At 33.0% G+C, this 21,875-nt stretch overlaps 3 protein-coding genes across 4 annotated transcripts in view; 1 reads left to right on the top strand and 2 right to left on the bottom strand.

The window, feature by feature from the left end:
• LOC141378042 (nucleoprotein TPR-like) overlaps positions 1 to 21,875 on the top strand; it is a 55,751-nt gene that overhangs the window by 2,610 nt on the left and 31,266 nt on the right. For both annotated transcript variants that reach the window (XM_087240719.1, XM_087240718.1), the window contains exons 6-20: positions 769 to 933; positions 1,021 to 1,113; positions 1,192 to 1,272; positions 1,399 to 1,486; positions 2,442 to 2,582; positions 2,742 to 2,836; positions 15,830 to 16,027; positions 16,117 to 16,224; positions 16,317 to 16,537; positions 18,256 to 18,416; positions 18,506 to 18,633; positions 19,959 to 20,107; positions 20,606 to 20,768; positions 20,849 to 20,983; positions 21,340 to 21,480. In XM_087240719.1, the coding sequence (XP_087096845.1) occupies positions 769 to 933; positions 1,021 to 1,113; positions 1,192 to 1,272; positions 1,399 to 1,486; positions 2,442 to 2,582; positions 2,742 to 2,836; positions 15,830 to 16,027; positions 16,117 to 16,224; positions 16,317 to 16,537; positions 18,256 to 18,416; positions 18,506 to 18,633; positions 19,959 to 20,107; positions 20,606 to 20,768; positions 20,849 to 20,983; positions 21,340 to 21,480 (2,067 nt within the window). The remainder of the gene's footprint in view (positions 1 to 768; positions 934 to 1,020; positions 1,114 to 1,191; positions 1,273 to 1,398; positions 1,487 to 2,441; positions 2,583 to 2,741; positions 2,837 to 15,829; positions 16,028 to 16,116; positions 16,225 to 16,316; positions 16,538 to 18,255; positions 18,417 to 18,505; positions 18,634 to 19,958; positions 20,108 to 20,605; positions 20,769 to 20,848; positions 20,984 to 21,339; positions 21,481 to 21,875) is intronic.
• LOC147846328 (uncharacterized) lies at positions 4,411 to 5,141 on the bottom strand. Its single transcript, XM_087240777.2, has one exon. It carries the CDS (start codon positions 5,139 to 5,141, stop codon positions 4,647 to 4,649), a length of 495 nt encoding a protein of 164 aa, XP_087096903.1. The 3' UTR covers positions 4,411 to 4,646.
• On the bottom strand, positions 11,535 to 14,432 carry LOC147846326 (uncharacterized). The gene is made up of 4 exons (XM_088649531.1): positions 14,420 to 14,432; positions 13,434 to 13,726; positions 12,274 to 13,321; positions 11,535 to 12,241 (listed from the first exon to the last, which is right to left on the bottom strand). The coding sequence occupies exons 1-4, from the start codon at positions 14,430 to 14,432 to the stop codon at positions 11,964 to 11,966; spliced, it is 1,632 nt and encodes a 543-aa protein (XP_088505657.1). The 3' UTR covers positions 11,535 to 11,963.

Raw genomic sequence — 21,875 nt, 5'->3', positions numbered from 1 at the left:
CACAACTTCTTTCAGTTTTTAAAGGATAGTTCACCCAATTATGAAAATATACTCCCAATTTACCCAACCTTCAGTGCTTTCAAAACCTTTTGAGTTTTTTCTGTTGAACACAAGAAGATATTTTGAAGAATGCGAGTAGCTGTAACCATTGACATACTAGAAAAAAAATTACTGTTAAAGTCAATGGTACCGGTTTCCAACATTCTTCCAAATATCTTTTGTTTTAACAGAACAAAGTGGAGGACGAGTTAATGGTGAAACAATTAATATTTTTCTTTGTGTTTGAACTTAAGTGACCAATTCCACTTCAAATGAACTATTCTCCATATCAATTAGCATTGTTTCTCAACATGAATGCACTGCATTTGCTCATTCACAGATATAATATTTTGTGTATCTTTGAGATTTTGTTTGGTCATACCAGAGTATTCAAGGTGCATGTTAAGGAGCTTTAAATGTGCATTTAATGAGATATTAAAATATATATTTATATATCACAGGATATTTTTTGCATATTAAAATGGCACATAAAATGTTTTTGCTTCCACTTTAAAAGAGGAGAAGATTTACAAGAGATTTAATAAAACAAACAAACAAAAAAACGAACATTGACACTAGTTATAAGGTATTTTGAGCTGAAATTTCACAGACACATTCTGGGGACACATGAGATAATACAATTTCCAAAAAGTATAATATAACCCCTTTGGTAAATTTGATCATTGAGTCCATAGTTTTATTTAAATGGTGTACTTCACTTTGTTTCAGTATCGTGAGAAGCGGATGGAACAAGAAAAAGAGCTTCTCCAGAACCAGAACACATGGCTGAACACAGAGCTGAAGAGTAAGACGGATGAGCTGTACACCGTATCCAGAGACAAAGGCAAAGAGAACCTGGAGCTCAGGTGTTCTTTAGAGAGCAAGAAGGAAGAGGTGGGGGAATTTTTTAGATACATTTGTGTCGGAATGTATTCTTAGTAGACCTGCTATTAGTAACAGTCATGTATGTGCTGTAATCAGGTGACCAGACTTCAGGATCAAGTAAACACACTCAAGAAAGCAAATGACAGCATGCAGAAGAGTACAGAGGATCTGATGAGGAAGCTAAAAGAGGTTGCTTATCAGTTTATTCTTATTTGGGTTACCACTTTGCATAGAATAGAAACAAATAGCTTTTTGTTCAATTTTTAGGCTAAAGAACAACGGGCCTCAATGGAAGAGAAGTACCGCAATGAGCTGAATGCAAACCTCAAACTATGTAATTTGTACAAGGTCAGTTAAACATTTATTTATTTATTTATTTTATTGACTTGCTGATTTATTTTAATGCCAATTAAATAAATGACAAGTGCCTGTCATTGTTAATGTGTAATATAATAGCATAACTTTTTTTGACAGGGTGCAGCATCAGATTCTGAAGCCAAGAACACTGAACTGAACAGAGCTGTGGAAGAGCTCAATAAACTGCTGAAGGAAGCAATGGAAGGTTTGAGCAAATCTTTTATTTTTCTACAATAAATGGCCTCGACTGAATGTTTTTCTGGCTGATTTATAAACGCTTTAGTTAATAATAATTGATAATAAAGTAGTGACTTTAGTGTCATTTATTACATTACTATTGGTATGCTTATTTTCTATATTTTTGTAGTTATTTTACACGGGAATAACATATTTTTATGACTATTGAAGTAAGATCTCTTTTGTTATGTTAAAAAATAATTGTTAACTTGTAGCAGGTATTATTTCTTGTTCAGTCGACAAAACAAAACCAAGAAGGAAGGCTGAACACTGCATTGTTTTGAAATTTTGAAAGACATGCAAACAATACAAGCTTGAAATCTTTACATTCATGCATATTCTGTACTGCAAATATTGTAGTAATATTTAGGAAATTGTATTAAAAATGTCCATTGTCTTGTTTTTGATGTACAGAATGCACACATTTTTTCTCATTGCCTCATTCAATGTGGTGGTGAGTTACATCTCAAATCAAAATCAAATTAAATCACTTTTATCATCACATCATTAGTAGCACGTGTGCTATGATGATTGAAAAGCTTTGGTGCTGGCTCCAGATAGTACAAATTACTGATACAGCACACTCCTCAAAAAAACAAACAAAAAAAGGACAATGTAAAATTGACAGCGATATGTACAATGAATAGGTGTCCACATAGTTATAGGCAGTATTGTATCAAGTATGGATTGGTTAAAGTGAAGTGCATGCTACATATTGATAGTGTGCAGTGAGGGGTATGGAAGAGTCTGTGTGGGGTGTGTTAAGTGTTCATCAGCCTGATAGTCTGAGGAAAGAAACTTTCCTTCAGTCGGCTAGTGCGTGACCGGATGCTGCGGAACCATCTGCCTCAGGGTAGCACAGGGTGGCTGGAGTCAGCATCTTAAATGACATTGAACTGAAATTCTGCCTTCTTAATTAACAGCCAATAAAGGAACCGAGAAGAAGCTGTCAGAGTTGCAGAGCGAAAGGGAGAAAGCAGAGTCAGATTTACGTGAGAAGGTTAGGCATCTGGAGAAGGAGCTGGAGAACTCCAACACAAGGCTCGCAGACTTTAAGAGGAGAGGTAAGGCACACAGAAACACTGCGACAGTTATTCTTTTAGGCCAAGTTAATGCTTCTGTGTACTTGGGCTACATTTTTTCATGAGTTTATAAAACCGATATATAGGTTAAATCATGTGAAGATATTTTTTTTCATGACTTTGTTTTTTGTATTTCATCAGGTGTTCCAGCTCTCACAGAAGAGGAGCTGACAAACCTTTCTCCAACTGCAGCGGCAGTGGCCAAGATCGTGAAGCCGGGCATGAAGCTAATGGAGGTATAAAAGATGTTTAACCACAGGCTAAGGCTGCATTTCAGCCCAATTTTCAATGTTCTTTAATTGCACATTTTCCTTTCTTTCCCTTTTGTCTCGTTCCCTCGGATGTATGTAATTGATTACACTAGTGTCCTATACTTGCGGAACATCTAAATGGGTTTAAATGAAATGTTCTAAACCAGGAGTACCCAAACCTTTTCTTATGAAGGGCCAAAAACAATGAGCCAGCTTTGGCCCGCGTGCCCTACTTTGGGCATTAAGCCTGTTTACTTAAAAGTGTTTTAAACCCTTGAGCACTAAGGAACTACGCTGTTGTGATGTCACAATTGCATTGCATTCTGGGACATAAAGGCGCTTCATAGGTAAAGTGCAATGCAGCATCAATTAATGTTTATTTATAAAGCGCTTTTTACAATGTAGATTGTGTCAAGGCAGCTTAACAGTTTTAGTAAAGGCCAGATTTTAGAGTTAAAGTTCAGTTTAGTTCAGTTCTATGGAGTCAGAATAGACTCAATAATAATTTACACAAAAGACACTATGTACACATGCGTAGCCAAATTCACGTGCATAAAATCAAATTCACGTGCGTAAAATATTTATTTATATTCACAAAAAATTTTCAGGTGCACAAAATAAAAATACATTTTCATAAAATACGTTTCACAAATGCAAAACACCATTTGCAAATGTATTGGAGTGTACAAAAAGTTTTGAATGTTTAAAACTTTTTCTGAATCTTCTGAATCTTCTTCTGAATCTTCTGAATCTTCTTCTTCTGAATCTTCTTCTTCTGAATCTTCTTCTGAATCTTCTTCTTCTTTTGAATCTTCTTCTGAATCTTCTTCTGAATCTTCTTCTGAATCTTCTTCTTCTTCTGAATCTTCTTCTTCTTCTGAATCTTCTTCTTCTGAATCTTCTTCTTCTTCTTCTGAATCTTCTTCTGAATCTTCTTCTTCTGAATCTTCTTCTGAATCTTCTTCTGAATCTTCTTCTTCTGAATCTTCTTCTTCTTCTTCTGAATCTTCTTCTTCTGAATCTTCTTCTTCTGAATCTTCTTCTTCTGAATCTTCTTCTTCTGAATCTTCTTCTTCTGAATCTTCTTCTTCTGAATCTTCTTCTTCTGAATCTTCTTCTGAATCTGAATCTTCTTCTGAATCTGAATCTTCTTCTTCTGAATCTTCTTCTTTTGAATCTTCTTCTTCTGAATCTTCTGAATCTTCTTCTGAATCTTCTGAATCTTCTTCTTCTGAATCTTCTTCTTATGAATCTTCTTCTGAATCTTCTTCTTTTGAATCTTCTTCTTCTGAATCTTCTTCTTTTGAATCTTCTTCTTCTGAATCTTCTGAATCTTCTTCTGAATCTTCTGAATCTTCTTCTTCTGAATCTTCTTCTTATGAATCTTCTTCTGAATCTTCTTCTTTTGAATCTTCTTCTTCTGAATCTTCTTCTGAATCTTCTTCTTCTGAATCTTCTTCTTCTGAATCTTCTTCTTCTGAATCTTCTTCTGAATCTTCTTCTGAATCTTCTTCTTCTGAATCTTCTTCTTCTTCTGAATCTTCTTCTTCTGAATCTTCTTCTGAATCTTCTGAATCTTCTTCTTCTGAATCTTCTTCTTCTGAATCTTCTTCTTTTGAATCTTCTTCTTCTGAATCTTCTTCTTTTGAATCTTCTTCTTCTGAATCTTCTTCTGAATCTTCTTCTTCTGAATCTTCTTCTGAATCTTCTGAATCTTCTTCTGAATCTTCTTCTTCTGAATCTTCTTCTGAATCTTCTTCTTCTGAATCTTCTTCTGAATCTTCTTCTTCTGAATCTAATTCTGAATCTTCTTCTTCTGAATCTTCTTCTGAATCTTCTTCTTCTTCTTCTGAATCTTCTTCTGAATCTTCTGAATCTTCTTCTTCTGAATCTTCTTCTGAATCTTCTTCTTTTGAATCTTCTTCTTTTGAATCTTCTTCTTCTGAATCTTCTTCTTTTGAATCTTCTTCTTCTGAATCTTCTGAATCTTCTTCTGAATCTTCTGAATCTTCTTCTTCTGAATCTTCTTCTTTTGAATCTTCTTCTTCTGAATCTTCTTCTTTTGAATCTTCTTCTTCTGAATCTTCTGAATCTTCTTCTGAATCTTCTGAATCTTCTTCTTCTGAATCTTCTTCTTATGAATCTTCTTCTGAATCTTCTTCTTTTGAATCTTCTTCTTCTGAATCTTCTTCTGAATCTTCTTCTTCTGAATCTTCTTCTTCTGAATCTTCTTCTTCTGAATCTTCTTCTGAATCTTCTTCTTCTTCTGAATCTTCTTCTTCTGAATCATCTTCTGAATCTTCTTCTTATGAATCTTCTGAATCTTCTTCTTTTGAATCTTCTTCTTCTGAATCTTCTTCTTTTGAATCTTCTTCTTCTGAATCTTCTTCTGAATCTTCTTCTGAATCTTCTGAATCTTCTTCTGAATCTTCTTCTTCTGAATCTTCTTCTGAATCTTCTTCTTCTAAATCTTCTTCTGAATCTTCTTCTTCTGAATCTTCTTCTTCTGAATCTTCTTCTTCTTCTGAATCTTCTTCTGAATCTTCTTCTTCTTCTGAATCTTCTTCTGAATCTTCTTCTTCTGAATCTTCTTCTGAATCTTCTTCTTTTGAATCTTCTTCTTCTGAATCTTCTTCTGAATCTTCTTCTTCTTCTTCTGAATCTTCTGAATCTTCTTCTTCTGAATCTTCTTCTGAATCTTCTTCTTCTGAATCTTCTTCTGAATCTTTTGAATCTTCTTCTTTTGAATCTTCTTCTTCTGAATCTTCTTCTTCTGAATCTTCTTCTTCTGAATCTTCTTCTTTTGAATCTTCTTCTTCTGAATCTTCTTCTTTTGAATCTTCTTCTTCTGAATCTTCTTCTTTTGAATCTTCTTCTTCTGAATCTTCTGAATCTTCTTCTGAATCTTCTGAATCTTCTACTGAATCTTCTGAATCTTCTTCTTCTGAATCTTCTTCTTATGAATCTTCTTCTGAATCTTCTTCTTTTGAATCTTCTTCTTCTGAATCTTCTTCTGAATCTTCTTCTTCTGAATCTTCTTCTTCTGAATCTTCTTCTGAATCTTCTTCTTCTGAATCTTCTTCTTCTTCTGAATCTTCTTCTTCTGAATCTTCTTCTGAATCTTCTTCTTATGAATCTTCTTCTGAATCTTCTTCTTTTGAATCTTCTTCTTTTGAATCTTCTTCTTCTGAATCTTCTTCTTTTGAATCTTCTTCTTCTGAATCTTCTTCTGAATCTTCTTCTTCTGAATCTTCTTCTGAATCTTCTTCTTCTGAATCTTCTTCTGAATCTTCTGAATCTTCTTCTTCTGAATCTTCTGAATCTTCTTCTTCTGAATCTTTTTCTTCTGAATCTTCTTCTTCTGAATCTTCTTCTTCTGAATCTTCTGAATCTTCTTCTTCTGAATCTTCTGAATCTTCTTCTTCTGAATCTTCTTCTGAATCTTCTTCTTCTGAATCTTCTTCTGAATCTTTTGAATCTTCTTTTGAATCTTCTTCTTCTGAATCTTCTTCTTTTGAATCTTCTTCTTCTGAATCTTCTTCTGAATCTTCTTCTTTTGAATCTTCTTCTTCTGAATCTTCGTCTTCTTCTGAATCTTCTTCTGAATCTTCTTCTGAATCTTCTGAATCTTCTTCTTCTGAATCTTCTTCTGAATCTTTTGAATCTTCTTTTGAATCTTCTTCTTCTGAATCTTCTTCTTTTGAATCTTCTTCTTCTGAATCTTCTTCTTTTGAATCTTCTTCTTCTGAATCTTCTTCTGAATCTTCTTCTTTTGAATCTTCTTCTTCTGAATCTTCTTCTGAATCTTCTTCTTCTGAATCTTCTTCTTCTGAATCTTCTTTTGAATCTTCTTTTGAATCTTCTTTTGAATCTTCTTCTGAATCTTCTTCTTCTGAATCTTCTTCTTCTGAATCTTCTTCTTTTGAATCTTCTTCTTCTGAATCTTCTTCTGAATCTTCTTCTTTTGAATCTTCTTCTTCTGAATCTTCTTCTGAATCTTCTTCTTCTGAATCTTCTTCTTCTGAATCTTCTTCTTCTTCTGAATCTTCTTCTGAATCTTCTTCTTCTTCTGAATCTTCTTCTGAATCTTCTTCTTCTGAATCTTCTTCTGAATCTTCTTTTGAATCTTCTTCTTCTGAATCTTCTTCTGAATCTTCTTCTTCTTCTTCTGAATCTTCTGAATCTTCTTCTTCTGAATCTTCTTCTGAATCTTCTTCTTCTGAATCTTCTTCTGAATCTTTTGAATCTTCTTCTTTTGAATCTTCTTCTTCTGAATCTTCTTCTTCTGAATCTTCTTCTTCTGAATCTTCTTCTTCTGAATCTTCTTCTTTTGAATCTTCTTCTTCTGAATCTTCTTCTGAATCTTCTTCTTTTGAATCTTCTTCTTCTGAATCTTCTGAATCTTCTTCTGAATCTTCTGAATCTTCTTCTGAATCTTCTGAATCTTCTTCTTCTGAATCTTCTTCTTATGAATCTTCTTCTGAATCTTCTTCTTTTGAATCTTCTTCTTCTGAATCTTCTTCTGAATCTTCTTCTTCTGAATCTTCTTCTTCTGAATCTTCTTCTGAATCTTCTTCTTCTGAATCTTCTTCTTCTTCTGAATCTTCTTCTTCTGAATCTTCTTCTGAATCTTCTTCTTATGAATCTTCTTCTGAATCTTCTTCTTTTGAATCTTCTTCTTTTGAATCTTCTTCTTCTGAATCTTCTTCTTTTGAATCTTCTTCTTCTGAATCTTCTTCTGAATCTTCTTCTTCTGAATCTTCTTCTGAATCTTCTTCTTCTGAATCTTCTTCTGAATCTTCTGAATCTTCTTCTTCTGAATCTTCTGAATCTTCTTCTTCTGAATCTTTTTCTTCTGAATCTTCTTCTTCTGAATCTTCTTCTTCTGAATCTTCTGAATCTTCTTCTTCTGAATCTTCTGAATCTTCTTCTTCTGAATCTTCTTCTGAATCTTCTTCTTCTGAATCTTCTTCTGAATCTTTTGAATCTTCTTTTGAATCTTCTTCTTCTGAATCTTCTTCTTTTGAATCTTCTTCTTCTGAATCTTCTTCTGAATCTTCTTCTTTTGAATCTTCTTCTTCTGAATCTTCGTCTTCTTCTGAATCTTCTTCTGAATCTTCTTCTGAATCTTCTGAATCTTCTTCTTCTGAATCTTCTTCTGAATCTTTTGAATCTTCTTTTGAATCTTCTTCTTCTGAATCTTCTTCTTTTGAATCTTCTTCTTCTGAATCTTCTTCTTTTGAATCTTCTTCTTCTGAATCTTCTTCTGAATCTTCTTCTTTTGAATCTTCTTCTTCTGAATCTTCTTCTGAATCTTCTTCTTCTGAATCTTCTTCTTCTGAATCTTCTTTTGAATCTTCTTTTGAATCTTCTTTTGAATCTTCTTCTGAATCTTCTTCTTCTGAATCTTCTTCTTCTGAATCTTCTTCTTTTGAATCTTCTTCTTCTGAATCTTCTTCTGAATCTTCTTCTTTTGAATCTTCTTCTTCTGAATCTTCTTCTGAATCTTCTTCTTTTGAATCTTCTTCTTCTGAATCTTCTTCTGAATCTTCTTCTTCTGAATCTTCTTCTTCTGAATCTTCTTTTGAATCTTCTTTTGAATCTTCTTTTGAATCTTCTTTTGAATCTTCTTTTGAATCTTCTTTTGAATCTTCTTCTTCTGAATCTTCTTCTTCTGAATCTTCTTCTTCTGAATCTTCTGAATCTTCTTCTTCTGAATCTTCTTCTTCTTCTGAATCTTCTTCTGAATCTTCTTCTGAATCTTCTGAATCTTCTTCTTCTGAATCTTCTTCTGAATCTTCTGAATCTTCTTCTGAATCTTCTGAATCTTCTTCTTCTGAATCTTCTTCTGAATCTTCTTCTGAATCTTCTTCTGAATCTTCTTCTGAATCTTCTTCTTTTGAATCTTCTTCTTCTGAATCTTCTTCTGAATCTTCTTCTTTTGAATCTTCTTCTTCTGAATCTTCTTCTGAATCTTCTTCTTCTGAATCTTCTTCTTCTGAATCTTCTTTTGAATCTTCTTTTGAATCTTCTTTTGAATCTTCTTTTGAATCTTCTTTTGAATCTTCTTTTGAATCTTCTTTTGAATCTTCTTCTTCTGAATCTTCTTCTTCTGAATCTTCTTCTTCTGAATCTTCTTCTTCTGAATCTTCTTCTTCTGAATCTTCTTCTTCTTCTGAATCTTCTTCTGAATCTTCTTCTGAATCTTCTTCTGAATCTTCTTCTGAATCTTCTTCTTCTGAATCTTCTTCTTCTGAATCTTCTGAATCTTCTTCTTCTGAATCTTCTTCTTCTTCTGAATCTTCTTCTGAATCTTCTTCTGAATCTTCTGAATCTTCTTCTTCTGAATCTTCTTCTGAATCTTCTTCTGAATCTTTTGAATCTTCTTTTGAATCTTCTTCTTCTGAATCTTCTTCTTTTGAATCTTCTTCTTCTGAATCTTCTTCTGAATCTTCTTCTTTTGAATCTTCTTCTTCTGAATCTTCTTCTGAATCTTCTTCTTCTGAATCTTCTTCTTCTGAATCTTCTTTTGAATCTTCTTTTGAATCTTCTTTTGAATCTTCTTTTGAATCTTCTTCTGAATCTTCTTCTTCTGAATCTTCTTCTTCTGAATCTTCTGAATCTTCTTCTTCTGAATCTTCTTCTTCTGAATCTTCTGAATCTTCTTCTTTTGAATCTTCTTCTTCTGAATCTTCTTCTGAATCTTCTTCTTCTGAATCTTCTTCTTCTGAATCTTCTTCTTCTGAATCTTCTGAATCTTCTTCTTCTGAATCTTCTTCTTCTGAATCTTCTGAATCTTCTTCTTCTGAATCTTCTTCTGAATCTTCTTCTTCTGAATCTTCTTCTGAATCTTTTGAATCTTCTTCTTTTGAATCTTCTTCTTCTGAATCTTCTTCTTTTGAATCTTCTTCTTCTGAATCTTCTTCTGAATCTTCTTCTTTTGAATCTTCTTCTGAATCTTCTTCTTCTGAATCTTCTTCTGAATCTTTTGAATCTTCTTCTTTTGAATCTTCTTCTTCTGAATCTTCTTCTTTTGAATCTTCTTCTTCTGAATCTTCTTCTGAATCTTCTTCTTTTGAATCTTCTTCTTCTGAATCTTCTTCTGAATCTTCTTCTTCTGAATCTTCTTTTGAATCTTCTTTTGAATCTTCTTTTGAATCTTCTTTTGAATCTTCTTTTGAATCTTCTTTTGAATCTTCTTCTTCTGAATCTTCTTCTTCTGAATCTTCTTCTTCTGAATCTTCTTCTTCTGAATCTTCTTCTTCTGAATCTTCTTCTTCTGAATCTTCTTCTTCTGAATCTTCTTTTGAATCTTCTTCTTCTTCTGAATCTTCTTCTGAATCTTCTTCTGAATCTTCTTCTGAATCTTCTTCTGAATCTTCTTCTTCTGAATCTTCTTCTTCTGAATCTTCTGAATCTTCTTCTTCTGAATCTTCTTCTTCTTCTGAATCTTCTTCTGAATCTTCTTCTGAATCTTCTGAATCTTCTTCTTCTGAATCTTCTTCTGAATCTTCTTCTGAATCTTTTGAATCTTCTTTTGAATCTTCTTCTTCTGAATCTTCTTCTTTTGAATCTTCTTCTTCTGAATCTTCTTCTGAATCTTCTTCTTTTGAATCTTCTTCTTCTGAATCTTCTTCTGAATCTTCTTCTTCTGAATCTTCTTCTTCTGAATCTTCTTTTGAATCTTCTTTTGAATCTTCTTTTGAATCTTCTTTTGAATCTTCTTCTTCTGAATCTTCTTCTTCTGAATCTTCTGAATCTTCTTCTTCTGAATCTTCTTCTTCTGAATCTTCTGAATCTTCTTCTTTTGAATCTTCTTCTTCTGAATCTTCTTCTGAATCTTCTTCTTCTGAATCTTCTTCTTCTGAATCTTCTTCTTCTGAATCTTCTGAATCTTCTTCTTCTGAATCTTCTTCTTCTGAATCTTCTGAATCTTCTTCTTCTGAATCTTCTTCTGAATCTTCTTCTTCTGAATCTTCTTCTGAATCTTTTGAATCTTCTTCTTTTGAATCTTCTTCTTCTGAATCTTCTTCTTTTGAATCTTCTTCTTCTGAATCTTCTTCTGAATCTTCTTCTTTTGAATCTTCTTCTGAATCTTCTTCTTCTGAATCTTCTTCTGAATCTTTTGAATCTTCTTCTTTTGAATCTTCTTCTTCTGAATCTTCTTCTTTTGAATCTTCTTCTTCTGAATCTTCTTCTGAATCTTCTTCTTTTGAATCTTCTTCTGAATCTTCTTCTTCTGAATCTTCTTCTGAATCTTTTGAATCTTCTTCTTTTGAATCTTCTTCTTCTGAATCTTCTTCTTTTGAATCTTCTTCTTCTGAATCTTCTTCTGAATCTTCTTCTTTTGAATCTTCTTCTTCTGAATCTTCTTCTGAATCTTCTTCTTCTGAATCTTCTTTTGAATCTTCTTTTGAATCTTCTTTTGAATCTTCTTTTGAATCTTCTTTTGAATCTTCTTTTGAATCCTTTCTGAATCTTCTTCTTCTGAATCTTCTTCTTCTGAATCTTCTTCTTCTTCTGAATCTTCTTCTTCTTCTTCTTCTGAATCTTCTTCTGAATCTTCTACTTCTGAATCTTCTTCTGAATCTTCTGAATCTTCTTCTTCTGAATCTTCTTCTGAATCTTCTTCTTCTGAATCTTCTTCTTCTGAATCTTCTTCTTCTTCTGAATCTTCTTCTGAATCTTCTGAATCTTCTTCTTCTGAAACTTCTTCTTCTGAATCTTCTTCTTCTGAATCTTCTTCTTCTGAATCTTCTTCTTCTGAATCTTCTGAATCTTCTTCTGAATCTTCTTTTGAATCTTCTTCTTCTGAATCTTCTTCTGAATCTTCTGAATCTTCTTCTTCTGAATCTTCTTCTTCTGAATCTTCTTCTTCTGAATCTTCTTCTTCTGAATCTTCTTCTTCTGAATCTTCTGAATCTTCTTCTGAATCTTCTTTTGAATCTTCTTCTTCTGAATCTTCTTCTGAATCTTCTGAATCTTCTTCTTCTGAATCTTATTCTTATGAATCTTCTTCTGAATCTTCTGAATCTTATTCTTATGAATCTTCTTCTGAATCTTCTGAATCTTATTCTTATGAATCTTCTTCTGAATCTTCTGAATCTTATTCTTATGAATCTTCTTCTGAATCTTCTGAATCTTCTTCTGAATCTTCTTCTGAATCTTCTTCTTCTTCTGAATCTTCTTCTTCTTCTGAATCTTCTTTTTCTTCTTCTGAATCTTCTTCTGAATCTTCCTCTGAATCTTCTTCTTCTTTTGAATCTTCTTCTGAATCTTCTTCTTCTGAATCTTCTTCTTCTGAATCTTCTTCTTCTGAATCTTCTGAATCTTCTTTTGAATCTTCTTCTTCTTCTGAATCTTCTTCTGAATCTTCTTCTGAATCTTCTTCTGAATCTTTTTCTTCTTCTGAATCTTCTTCTGAATCTTCTTCTTCTGAATCTTCTGAATCTTCTTCTTCTGAATCTTATTCTTATGAATCTTCTTCTGAATCTTCTTCTTTTGAATCTTCTTCTTCTGAATCTTCTTTTGAATCTTCTTCTTCTTCTGAATCTTCTTTTGAATCTTCTTCTTCTTCTGAATCTTCTTTTGAATCTTCTTCTTCTTCTGAATCTTCTTTTGAATCTTCTTCTTCTTCTGAATCTTCTTCTGAATCTTCTTTTGAATCTTCTTTTTCTTCTGAATCTTCTTCTGAATCTTCTTCTGAATCTTCTTCTTCTGAATCTTATTCTTATGAATCTTCTTCTGAATCTTATGAATCTTATTCTTATGAATCTTCTGAATCTTCTTCTTCTTCTGAATCTTCTTCTGAATCTTCTTCTTCTGAATCTTCTTCTGAATCTTCTTCTTTTGAATCTTCTTCTTCTGAATCTTCTTTTGAATCTTCTTCTTCTTCTGAATCTTCTTCTGAATCTTCTTTTGAATCTTCTTTTGAATCTTCTTCTTCTGAATCTTCTTTTGAATCTTCTTCTTCTGAATCTTCTTCTGAATCTTCTTTTGAATCTTCTTTTTCTTCTGAATCTTCTTCTTCTTCTGAATCTTCTTCTTATGAATCTTCTTCTTATGAATCTTCTTCTGAATCTTCTTCTTCTGAATCTTCTTCTTCTGAATCTTCTTCTTCTGAATCTTCTTTTGAATCTTCTTCTTCTGAATCTTCTTCTTCTGAATCTTCTTCTTCTTCTTCTTCTTCTTCTGAATCTTCTTCTTCTTCTTCTTCTTCTTCTGAATCTTCTTCTGAATCTTCTTCTTCTGAATCTTCTGAATCTTCTTCTTCTGAATCTTCTTCTTCTTCTTCTTCTTCTTCTGAATCTTCTTCTTCTGAATCTTCTTCTGAATCTGAATCTTCTTCTGAATCTTCTTCTTCTGAATCTTCTTCTTCTTCTTCTTCTTCTGAATCTTCTTCTGAATCTTCTTCTTCTTCTTCTTCTTCTGAATCTTCTTCTTCTTCTTCTTCTGAATCTTCTTCTTCTTCTTCTTCTTCTGAATCTTCTTCTTCTGAATCTTCTTCTGAATCTTCTTCTGAATCTTCTTCTGAATCTTCTTCTGAATCTTCTTCTGAATCTTCTTCTTCTGAATCTTCTACTTCTGAATCTTCTTCTTCTGAATCTTCTTCTGAATCTTCTTCTTCTGAATCTTCTTCTTCTGAATCTTCTTCTGAATCTTCTTCTTCTGAATTTTCTTCTTCTGAATCTTCTTCTTCTGAATCTTCTTCTGAATCTTCTTCTGAATCTTCTTCTTCTGAATCTTCTGAATCTTCTTCTTCTGAATCTTCTGAATCTTCTTCTTCTGAATCTTCTTCTGAATCTTCTTCTTCTGAATCTTCTTCTGAATCTTCTTCTTCTGAATCTTCTTCTGAATCTGAATCTTCTTCTGAATCTTCTTCTTATGAATCTTCTTCTTCTGAATCTTCTGAATCTTCTTCTTCTTCTTCTTCTGAATCTTTGCCTCGCAAACGCAAAATTTTTTTTGTAGCCTACTTCAAATTAATTGGCCCCTCCAATTGATGTCAATGTCATTATTTATTTCAAAATATATTGATAACACGCTCTTCAAACTTATTGTCTTGCAGCCCCATGAGCGGAATATATCCTGCAGGGTAATCATAAGTATCATTCCAGCCACACTACTTTTGCAGCGCCATTGTGGTCCAGTGGTCAGCACATTATGTTATCATGCGCTAGGATCCGTGTTCGATCCTCACCTGAGTTAATAACTTTACTTTTTTTCATTTTTATTGTTAAGACATATAAAACTGTAAGGTTGTTGAACATATGAAGTTCTAAAGCAGCTGTTTTATTAAAAAAGACGTGATAGTGTCATTACAAACTGAATGAAACTGAAAAAAAGATATTTACTTTGGTGAAGATCTTTATTTTTTTCAGTTTCATTCAGTTTCTAATGACACTATCACGTCTTTTTTAATAAAAAAAGCTGCTTTAGAACTTCAAATGTTTAACAACCTTAGTTTTAGATGTCTTACAATAAAAATGAAAAAAAAAATAAATAAAGCTATTATTTCAGATGAGGATCAAACACGAATCCTAGCGCATGGTAACCTAACGTGCTGACCACTGGACCACATTGGCACTGCAAAGGTGGTGTGGCCGGAATGATACTTATGATTACCCTGCAGGATATATTACGCTCATGGGGCTGCGAGACAATAAATAAGAAGAGCGGAGCTGCGGCAAAATAATGGATAAAAAGAGTGAGGATATGGACAAATAATTAAATTTAAAAAAAAGTGCGACGCCTGCTTTCTCCGTTCGCCATGCTGGAGAGGAACAGTCTGCGCAAAAGAAGCACAGAGTTGGTTTTATTGAATACAGCTCTCCTCTGATTGGCTGAAAGGTACGAGTAGCCCTGCCTCTAGCAGAAGAGTCTCAAAAATACACACAAGCGTATCCAGGGGGAGTCGTACATGAAAGAGGATTTGCACACTCATTCAGGATGAACTCGCAAGTTTTAAACATTCAAAACTTTTTGCACACTCTTATACATTTGCAAATGGTGTTTTGCATTTGTGAAACGTATTTCATGAAAATGTATTTTTATTTTGTGCATGTGAAATTATTTTGTGAATATAAATAAATATTTTACGCACGTGAATTTGATTTTATGCACATGACTTTGGCTATGCATGTGTACATCGTGTCTTTTGCGTGAATTTCTTTTGAGACTAAACTGATTCCATACAGTTCAGAGTGGTTTGAATTTCACTACTGAAAATTCAAACACGGAAGAGCAAATCCACCGAAGCGCAGCTCCACAAGTCCCGATCCAAGCAAGCCATCATTCTTAAACTTGTGGCCTTTTTCTTGTAATAAACATAATTAGTTTTCAGACAGAATATTCATAACTTAACATAACATGCTTGAATTTTAGTAATGTTTTTAAGGTTTGAAAAGTGCTTACATTTTATTTGATTAAACTGCTTGAATTCAAATGCTTTCAGAATTTGTCTTAATAATTGACTATACCTATTTAAATACAATACAGTTTGTATGTAACGTATACACAGTTTAAACTATTTTTTTTATCTGGAAAGACTTTAAATAAAATAGTTTTAAATGTGAATCCTTCTAAAATTGTAACATTTTTATCAAAAGTAAACCTTAAACTGTTTTAGATTTTTATCTTGCGTAGTATCATTATTATTATTTATGTATTTTAACTTGTGTATTATTTATAGCTGTTGATGACTTTTTTTTTTGTTAGAATAAATTTATAATTATACAAAAATGGTATTTATAAAATGTGGTTGGTTAATCTTTTTTTTTTGTTTTTTTTTTTTGCCATGACATAGCCAAAAAATCCAATATGGCAATAACCTCAATTCTCTTCTCTATACATAGTTTAACAGTTATAGCGTGCTGGAAAACTTTACAAACACGCTTAGAAAATGCTTAAGAAGTAATTAAATTTGATTCTTAAAAAGTGTAAGAACCCTGAATTAATCTGTCCTGTTTTTGTGTTCAGTTGTACAATGCCTTTGTGGAGGCACAAGACCAGCTGCACCTTGAGAAGTTGGAGAACAAGCGTGTGAACAAGGTCCTTGATGAGATCGTGCTGGAGGTGGAAACCAAAGCTCCCATCCTGAAACGCCAGAGAGAGGAATATGAGAGCATGCAGAAGTCTATGACCAGTCTCTGTTATAAACTAGAGCAAGCTATGAAGGTTTGCACACATTTGAGAGCTAATGCAAAAAGAAGGAACAGGATAATGATGATTTTTAGTAGACGCTAATCCCTTTTTTTATCTTGTAGGAGGTCCATCGGCTACAAAAAGAAACGGATGAAGCCAATAAGAGAGCTTTAGTGCTTGAAAGAGATAATCAGAAATCAGAGAGACAGCTAGCCGACATGTCTGAGCAGGTAACGTTACAGTCAACGCTGAGATAAAGCACATTCTTTATGATCCCAAAATCTGATACATGTATCCACAATTTTGTTGGTTGATGATTCAGGTGCGTGTGCTTCTGGTGGAGGTGGAGGAGGCACGTGGTAATCAGGTAGTGCGTGAGGATGTGAGTTCTGCTGTGAGCAGTAGCTCTGAGGTCCAGGGTTCACGACAGGTGGCATTCCGCAGCATCCAAGAGCTTCAGCAGCAGAACCAGAACTTACTGGTCAAGATCAGAGACCTGGAAGAGCAGAGAGAAAAAGACCAGAACCAGGCTAAGAGTGCAAAGTACTGATCAATTTTTTGTATTTTAAAAGTATTGATTACTATCAGCGGGCCATGTCCCAAAAATTTTAAATAAGTCTTTCAGAAGCAGTAATCTATTAAAAAGATCTAGAGTAGATTTAAAGGGAAATCTCACCCAAATATTCCTTATAATTTACCAGGCCTGTCACAATAATCAATATATTGACTTACCAAACAATACATGGATATGGTCTTTTGGTTATGCAATATACAGTTGAAGTTAGAATTATTAGCCCCCCTGAATTATTAGCCCCCTGTTTATTTTCTCCCCAATTTCTGTTTACCGGAGAGCAGATTTTTTTCAACACATTTCTAAACATAATAGTTTTAATAACTAATCTCTAATAACTGGTTTATTTTATCTTTGGCATGGTGAAAGTCAATAATATTTGACTAGATATTTTTCAAAACACTTCTATACAGCTTAAAGTGACATTTAAAGGATTAACTTTGTTAATTAGGCAGGTTAGGGTGATTAGGCTATTTATTGCATAACGATGGTTTGTTCTGTAAATTGTTCTGAAAATGTTCTTGCTCTGTTAAACATAATTTGGAAAATATCTAAAAAAGAAAAAAAAAAAAACTTAAAGGTGGTTTAATAATTTTGACTTCAACTATATATCGCCCATACATAAAACCCCATTCTAGCAACATTTTAGCTGATTGTGTAACGTGTTTATCTTTATGGACGTGTCAGTGTCAGTATGGTGTTTACTATAAATTACTTTAGTATATTTTTATAAGTGTATCTGACAAGTGAAAATAGATCTGGTATTGCAGCCTGTTACTTTTTAACTTTGCGCTTTTTTGTTAACATTTATTATTATTTATTATTTAGGATATGCATGATCACATTTTAATTCCAATGCATAATTATTAAATTGTTAAAATGACTATAATTAAATATTTGCACTTGCATTGTGATGCTATTATATTGTCTTGGCGTTATATAATGAGTGTCTTAAAATGGACCTAAAATGACAATAATACCGTGTATCGCAATATATAATACAGCAAAAAATGGGTATCATGACAGGCGTATCATTTACTTGTGCTCAAGTGGTTAATGTTTATGAGTTTCTTTTTTCTGTTTTAACTCAAAAGATAAAATTCTGAAGAATGTTGGGGAAAACAGTCATTGACATCCATAGTAGAAATAATAATACAAAAAAAATACAATTGGTCAATGGCTGTTTTTATTTTTAGTTGATTTTTTAAGCATTCTTTAGTAAATCTTCCCTTGTGTTTTACACATGAAAAAAACTTCAAAAAGATTTGGAACAAGTGGAGGATGAGAAAATAATGAAAACCGTTTCATTTTTGGATGAACTATCCCTTAAAATGCATTTTATAATATAGATTTTTTTTACACTGACATATTAGAATTATTTGTTGCACAACCATATTAATTAATTGCAATGATTTGTTTCAGTCATTTGGATTCCCCTAAACCTGAAATGCCACCAATCATTTTAAGAAATTTTCAGAAAAAAAGAGGGGGCAAAGTCTTATTTTGCAATACAAAGATGAACGGAAGGCAAATGTTTTTCAAATGTATTCAAAGTAACCCGTTGTGGTTTTAATTAATTCCTACAAGTATCATCAGTCATTTAGAAGACAGAAGACATAGAATCAGTCCATGTCCTCCTATACTTTATTAACTATTTGAAGGTCATTAAAATTCACCTCTGTTATCTCAGGCAAACAGAATTGGAACAAAGTCTGGAGAAGGTTCAGAAGGAGCTGGAGCAGATCAAGGAACAGCAAAACCATCAGAAGCTGCTGGCTGAATCTGCCATCCGCCAGAGAGACATGTACCGTATCCTTTTGCAGACAGCCGGAGTCGAGCTTCCACCACAGGGTGAGAAATTATTGCTTCACTTTTATTTTCCTAATCTATAATCCAAGTGTAAACTGAAGTGCAACTCATTTGCTGGTGATTGTGTTAAGGTTCAGATGGTGGATCTCAATCCACTACTCCCAGCAGGCCAGGACCCATGGCCACTAGATCCACACCACTAAGGGCTGCTGCTGCAGAATCTTTCCAGGCAACCCAGTCTAAAGCAGCACTTAAACAGGTTAGACATATCGTCTCACTGAAGTTCTTCACTTTAAGTAAAAAAATTAAGCTTATCCAAAGACCTACATTTTATTTATTTATTTATTTATTTATTTATTTTACATGGACATCACAATTACACTGGACAACCAAATTCATTTAAATGTTATAGCAGGTTTGCTAGCTCTCAACACCTGTCCATGGGGGCTGGACATATAAAATAATATGGATACATATACATGACATGTTAATTCTTGCATGATCAAATAACCCATTGTAGACTATTTGTGCAAACACTGCTGTATTGTTTTAACCCATTTTTAAGAACTACTAAAAATATTTATATTACTTTGCAATTTAGGGCTAACGGGTAAATCATTCTACAATTTGGTTCCCTTAACATAAAAAACTTGATACCAGACAGTCATCATTAGCACTTGCTCATGTGACTTTGTGAGAGGTTTGATACGTACTGATTAGATCAGAAAACTGCATTGGAACATGATAACATTTAAAAAAAAACTGTAAAATTATTAAATTTAATAAAACTATCAAAACTAAAAATATTATGTTTACATAAAAACCTCACTTAATGCCATCGCAGAGGCTTTAAGGCAATCATTTGAATTGCTTGTTTTTATATCGAGTCAAATATTGTGTGCTTGTATAATTTTGCAGTTTGATTGTTAAAAATCTTCTAATGAAACTAAAACGGTTTATACTTGGCTTGACCCTCTTACACATTAACATGACTATCAAATTTAAAATTAATGTCTAGAGTTATGCCAAGGTACTTAAATTTGTTCACTTCTTCAATAACTTTATTTTTAATCAGCACCTCAAATATGTCTGTTGCAGGCCTATTTCTTATGGAGAAGCATATAAAAACAGTTTTCTTGACATTTAATGTTAAATGACACAGCTCAAGTCATCTTGAAATATGTAAAGCCTGGGTCAGTTGCTCAACTTCCCAGCAAGATGTTAGTTAATGCAAAAAAGGACCATTTACTCTTCCTCTAGTGTTTTAAGAACATTGAGTTTCTTTACATTGAAAACATTGACTCCAGCTTTCTTCAAAAAAAAAAAGGAAAAAGTAAGGGCTAAGTAAATGATGGAATGTTAAGTTTTTGTGAGCTGTCTCTTTAAATTTGTCATTGTATTCCTAACATCCATGTATGAATATTCTCATAGACTTTCATTTTTGTGTTTTGTGGGTGTAAATCTTATGTTTGGATTTAGAATGATAAAAAGAAGAAGAAGCTTTAATTTTAATAATGACTCTGAAGCACAAAACTCATTTGAACATTCTGTATTAATGGTTGAATTCATCTTTTCTTCTCGTAGATAAATGATGCCTTTACTACATATAAAAAGGAGAAGGCCGAAAATGACAAGCTTCTAAATGAGCAGATTGAGAGGCTTCGTGGTCAAGTGTCTGACCTGCTCTCACAAAAGGCCAAACTGTCCTCTCAGCTGGAGTTTGCCTCTAAACGGTGAGAACATCAGACCTGAAATAGTAATTTAGCGACAGCTACATATTTTCAGTTTGTTGCAAATAGGTCTTCCCTTCATGTTTTGATATATTTATACATGTTTTTATTTCTTGTTCAATATTTCATGCACAAATATGAGGGCTGTTAAAGAAACTGTTTTAGAATCTTTAGGTTAATCTTGAGGAAGAAGTTTAGTATATTCAACATCATTATATTTTTATTAACTTTATTAAATAAAGGATTTCATTAAATTGACCATTTTAATACATTTAGATTTTAGTAACCTTATTTAAAATGATTTGTAATCGGTGCACAACATTTGTAGTGATAATATTGAATGTATTTATTATTTATTTATATTATATATTTATATATATACAACATTATAGAATTTAGTGAATATATATAATCATTTAATACATTTAAATTGCTTGTTTGGTTCATATCCTAATAATTGCAATGGACTGAATGCTTAAATTCTGAATGGTTCTATGGCAGGTATGATATGCTTCAGGAGAATGTGAATGGCTTTCGAAGAGAGACTGAAGCCCTGCGGGAGAGGAATCAAAAGATGTCTGCCACCCATCAGAGACATGAGCAAATCATTCACACAATGACTCAAGACCTGAGGGAGGCCAATGAGAAACTGACCATGTCCGAGGTCAGAGAACATTCCATTAGCTTTAATGAATTTTCTAAGTTAATCTGGAATTTAGCATCGTTTTGTTTTCTTTCTGCCAGTCGCGGGCTGAAAACATCCGTAAGGAACGAGACATTCTGAAGCAGGTGGAAAACAGACTCAACCAGGAGAAAGAGTCTATCCTGACTGAACAGCGGAGCCAGAACCTTCTGCTCACCAACCTCAAATCCATTCAGGTATACACATCCCTGCCGACTTTATCAAAGCACGCTTTTTCACTTTGGCTTTGTTCTTAAAGGGATAGTTGACCCCCCCCCCCCTCTCTCTGTCATTATTTACTCATTCTACACTTTTAAGTTAAACACAAAGAAAGAAATACTGAAAAATGTTTAGTCAGAACAGTAGTCATTGTCTTCCCTAGAATCTTTTGGTTCCTACTATGGATATTAATGACTTTTTTTTTCCAAAATACTTCACAACTTTTGTGTTTTGTATTCAAAAGAAAAATATAATTCTTAAAAGTGAGTTATTGCTAAGGTAATGTTCAATTTTACGTGCACTCTCCTTTTAATATATTTTTTCCATGTTATAGCTCACCATGGAGCGCTCTGAAACTGAGACCAAACAGCGCTACAATAATCAAATCCAGCATCTGGAAAAGGAGATCATCCAGTTAAAGAAGAGGCTGGAGCAAGAAGTGGAACAGAGACACGCACTGGAACGCAACCAAGATGTAAGCTCCTTCATTTATTATGAATCATTTAGGGTTAATTAATCTGTCAACACCCATAAATATGGATGCACCAAAATTAAAATTCCATGCTGAAATAAAAACAAAAAAGCCAGTAAAATTGGATCTACTTGGGCTGCATCAGAAAGAGCATAATTCTATACTATATAGTATGTTAAAAATTGAATGGGAGCTGGAAAGTTTATCCAAATTCATAGTTTTTGAAAAATGGTAGATGAGAAGTACTCTGATGACCTACTACTTCTGGTGAGATTCTGTAGTGCGCATTGTGCTTTATGCCATTTATTTAATACCCAAATTAAATAAAGAAACCGGGATCCTCTCTTCACTATATTTCTTAGCTATAGTTTTGTTTAGGACCATCTTTTGTAATGTTT

The sequence above is a fragment of the Danio rerio genome, chromosome 2 (genome assembly GCF_052040795.2).
Source record: "Danio rerio strain M-AB ecotype USA chromosome 2, GRCz13ab, whole genome shotgun sequence".
In the NCBI taxonomy this organism is placed as follows: domain Eukaryota; kingdom Metazoa; phylum Chordata; class Actinopteri; order Cypriniformes; family Danionidae; genus Danio; species Danio rerio.
Note: the sequence above shows the minus strand (reverse complement) of the source record. Positions and strands in the feature narration are given on the sequence as shown.

Bases quoted from the DNA above. Each gene is read 5' to 3' on its own strand.
- LOC147846328 (XM_087240777.2), bottom strand. From the start codon at position 5,141: ATGATTCAGAAGAAGAAGATTCAGAAGAAGAAGAAGATTCAGAAGAAG.
- LOC147846326 (XM_088649531.1), bottom strand. The intron at 13,322-13,433 runs GTAGAAGATTCA...CAGAAGAAGAAG, and splicing joins CAGAAGAAGAAGATTCAGAA to AAGAAGAAGAAGATTCAGAA. The intron at 12,242-12,273 runs AGAAGAAGATTC...AAAAAGATTCAG, and splicing joins GATTCAGAAGAAGAAGATTC to AAGAAGATTCAGAAGAAGAT.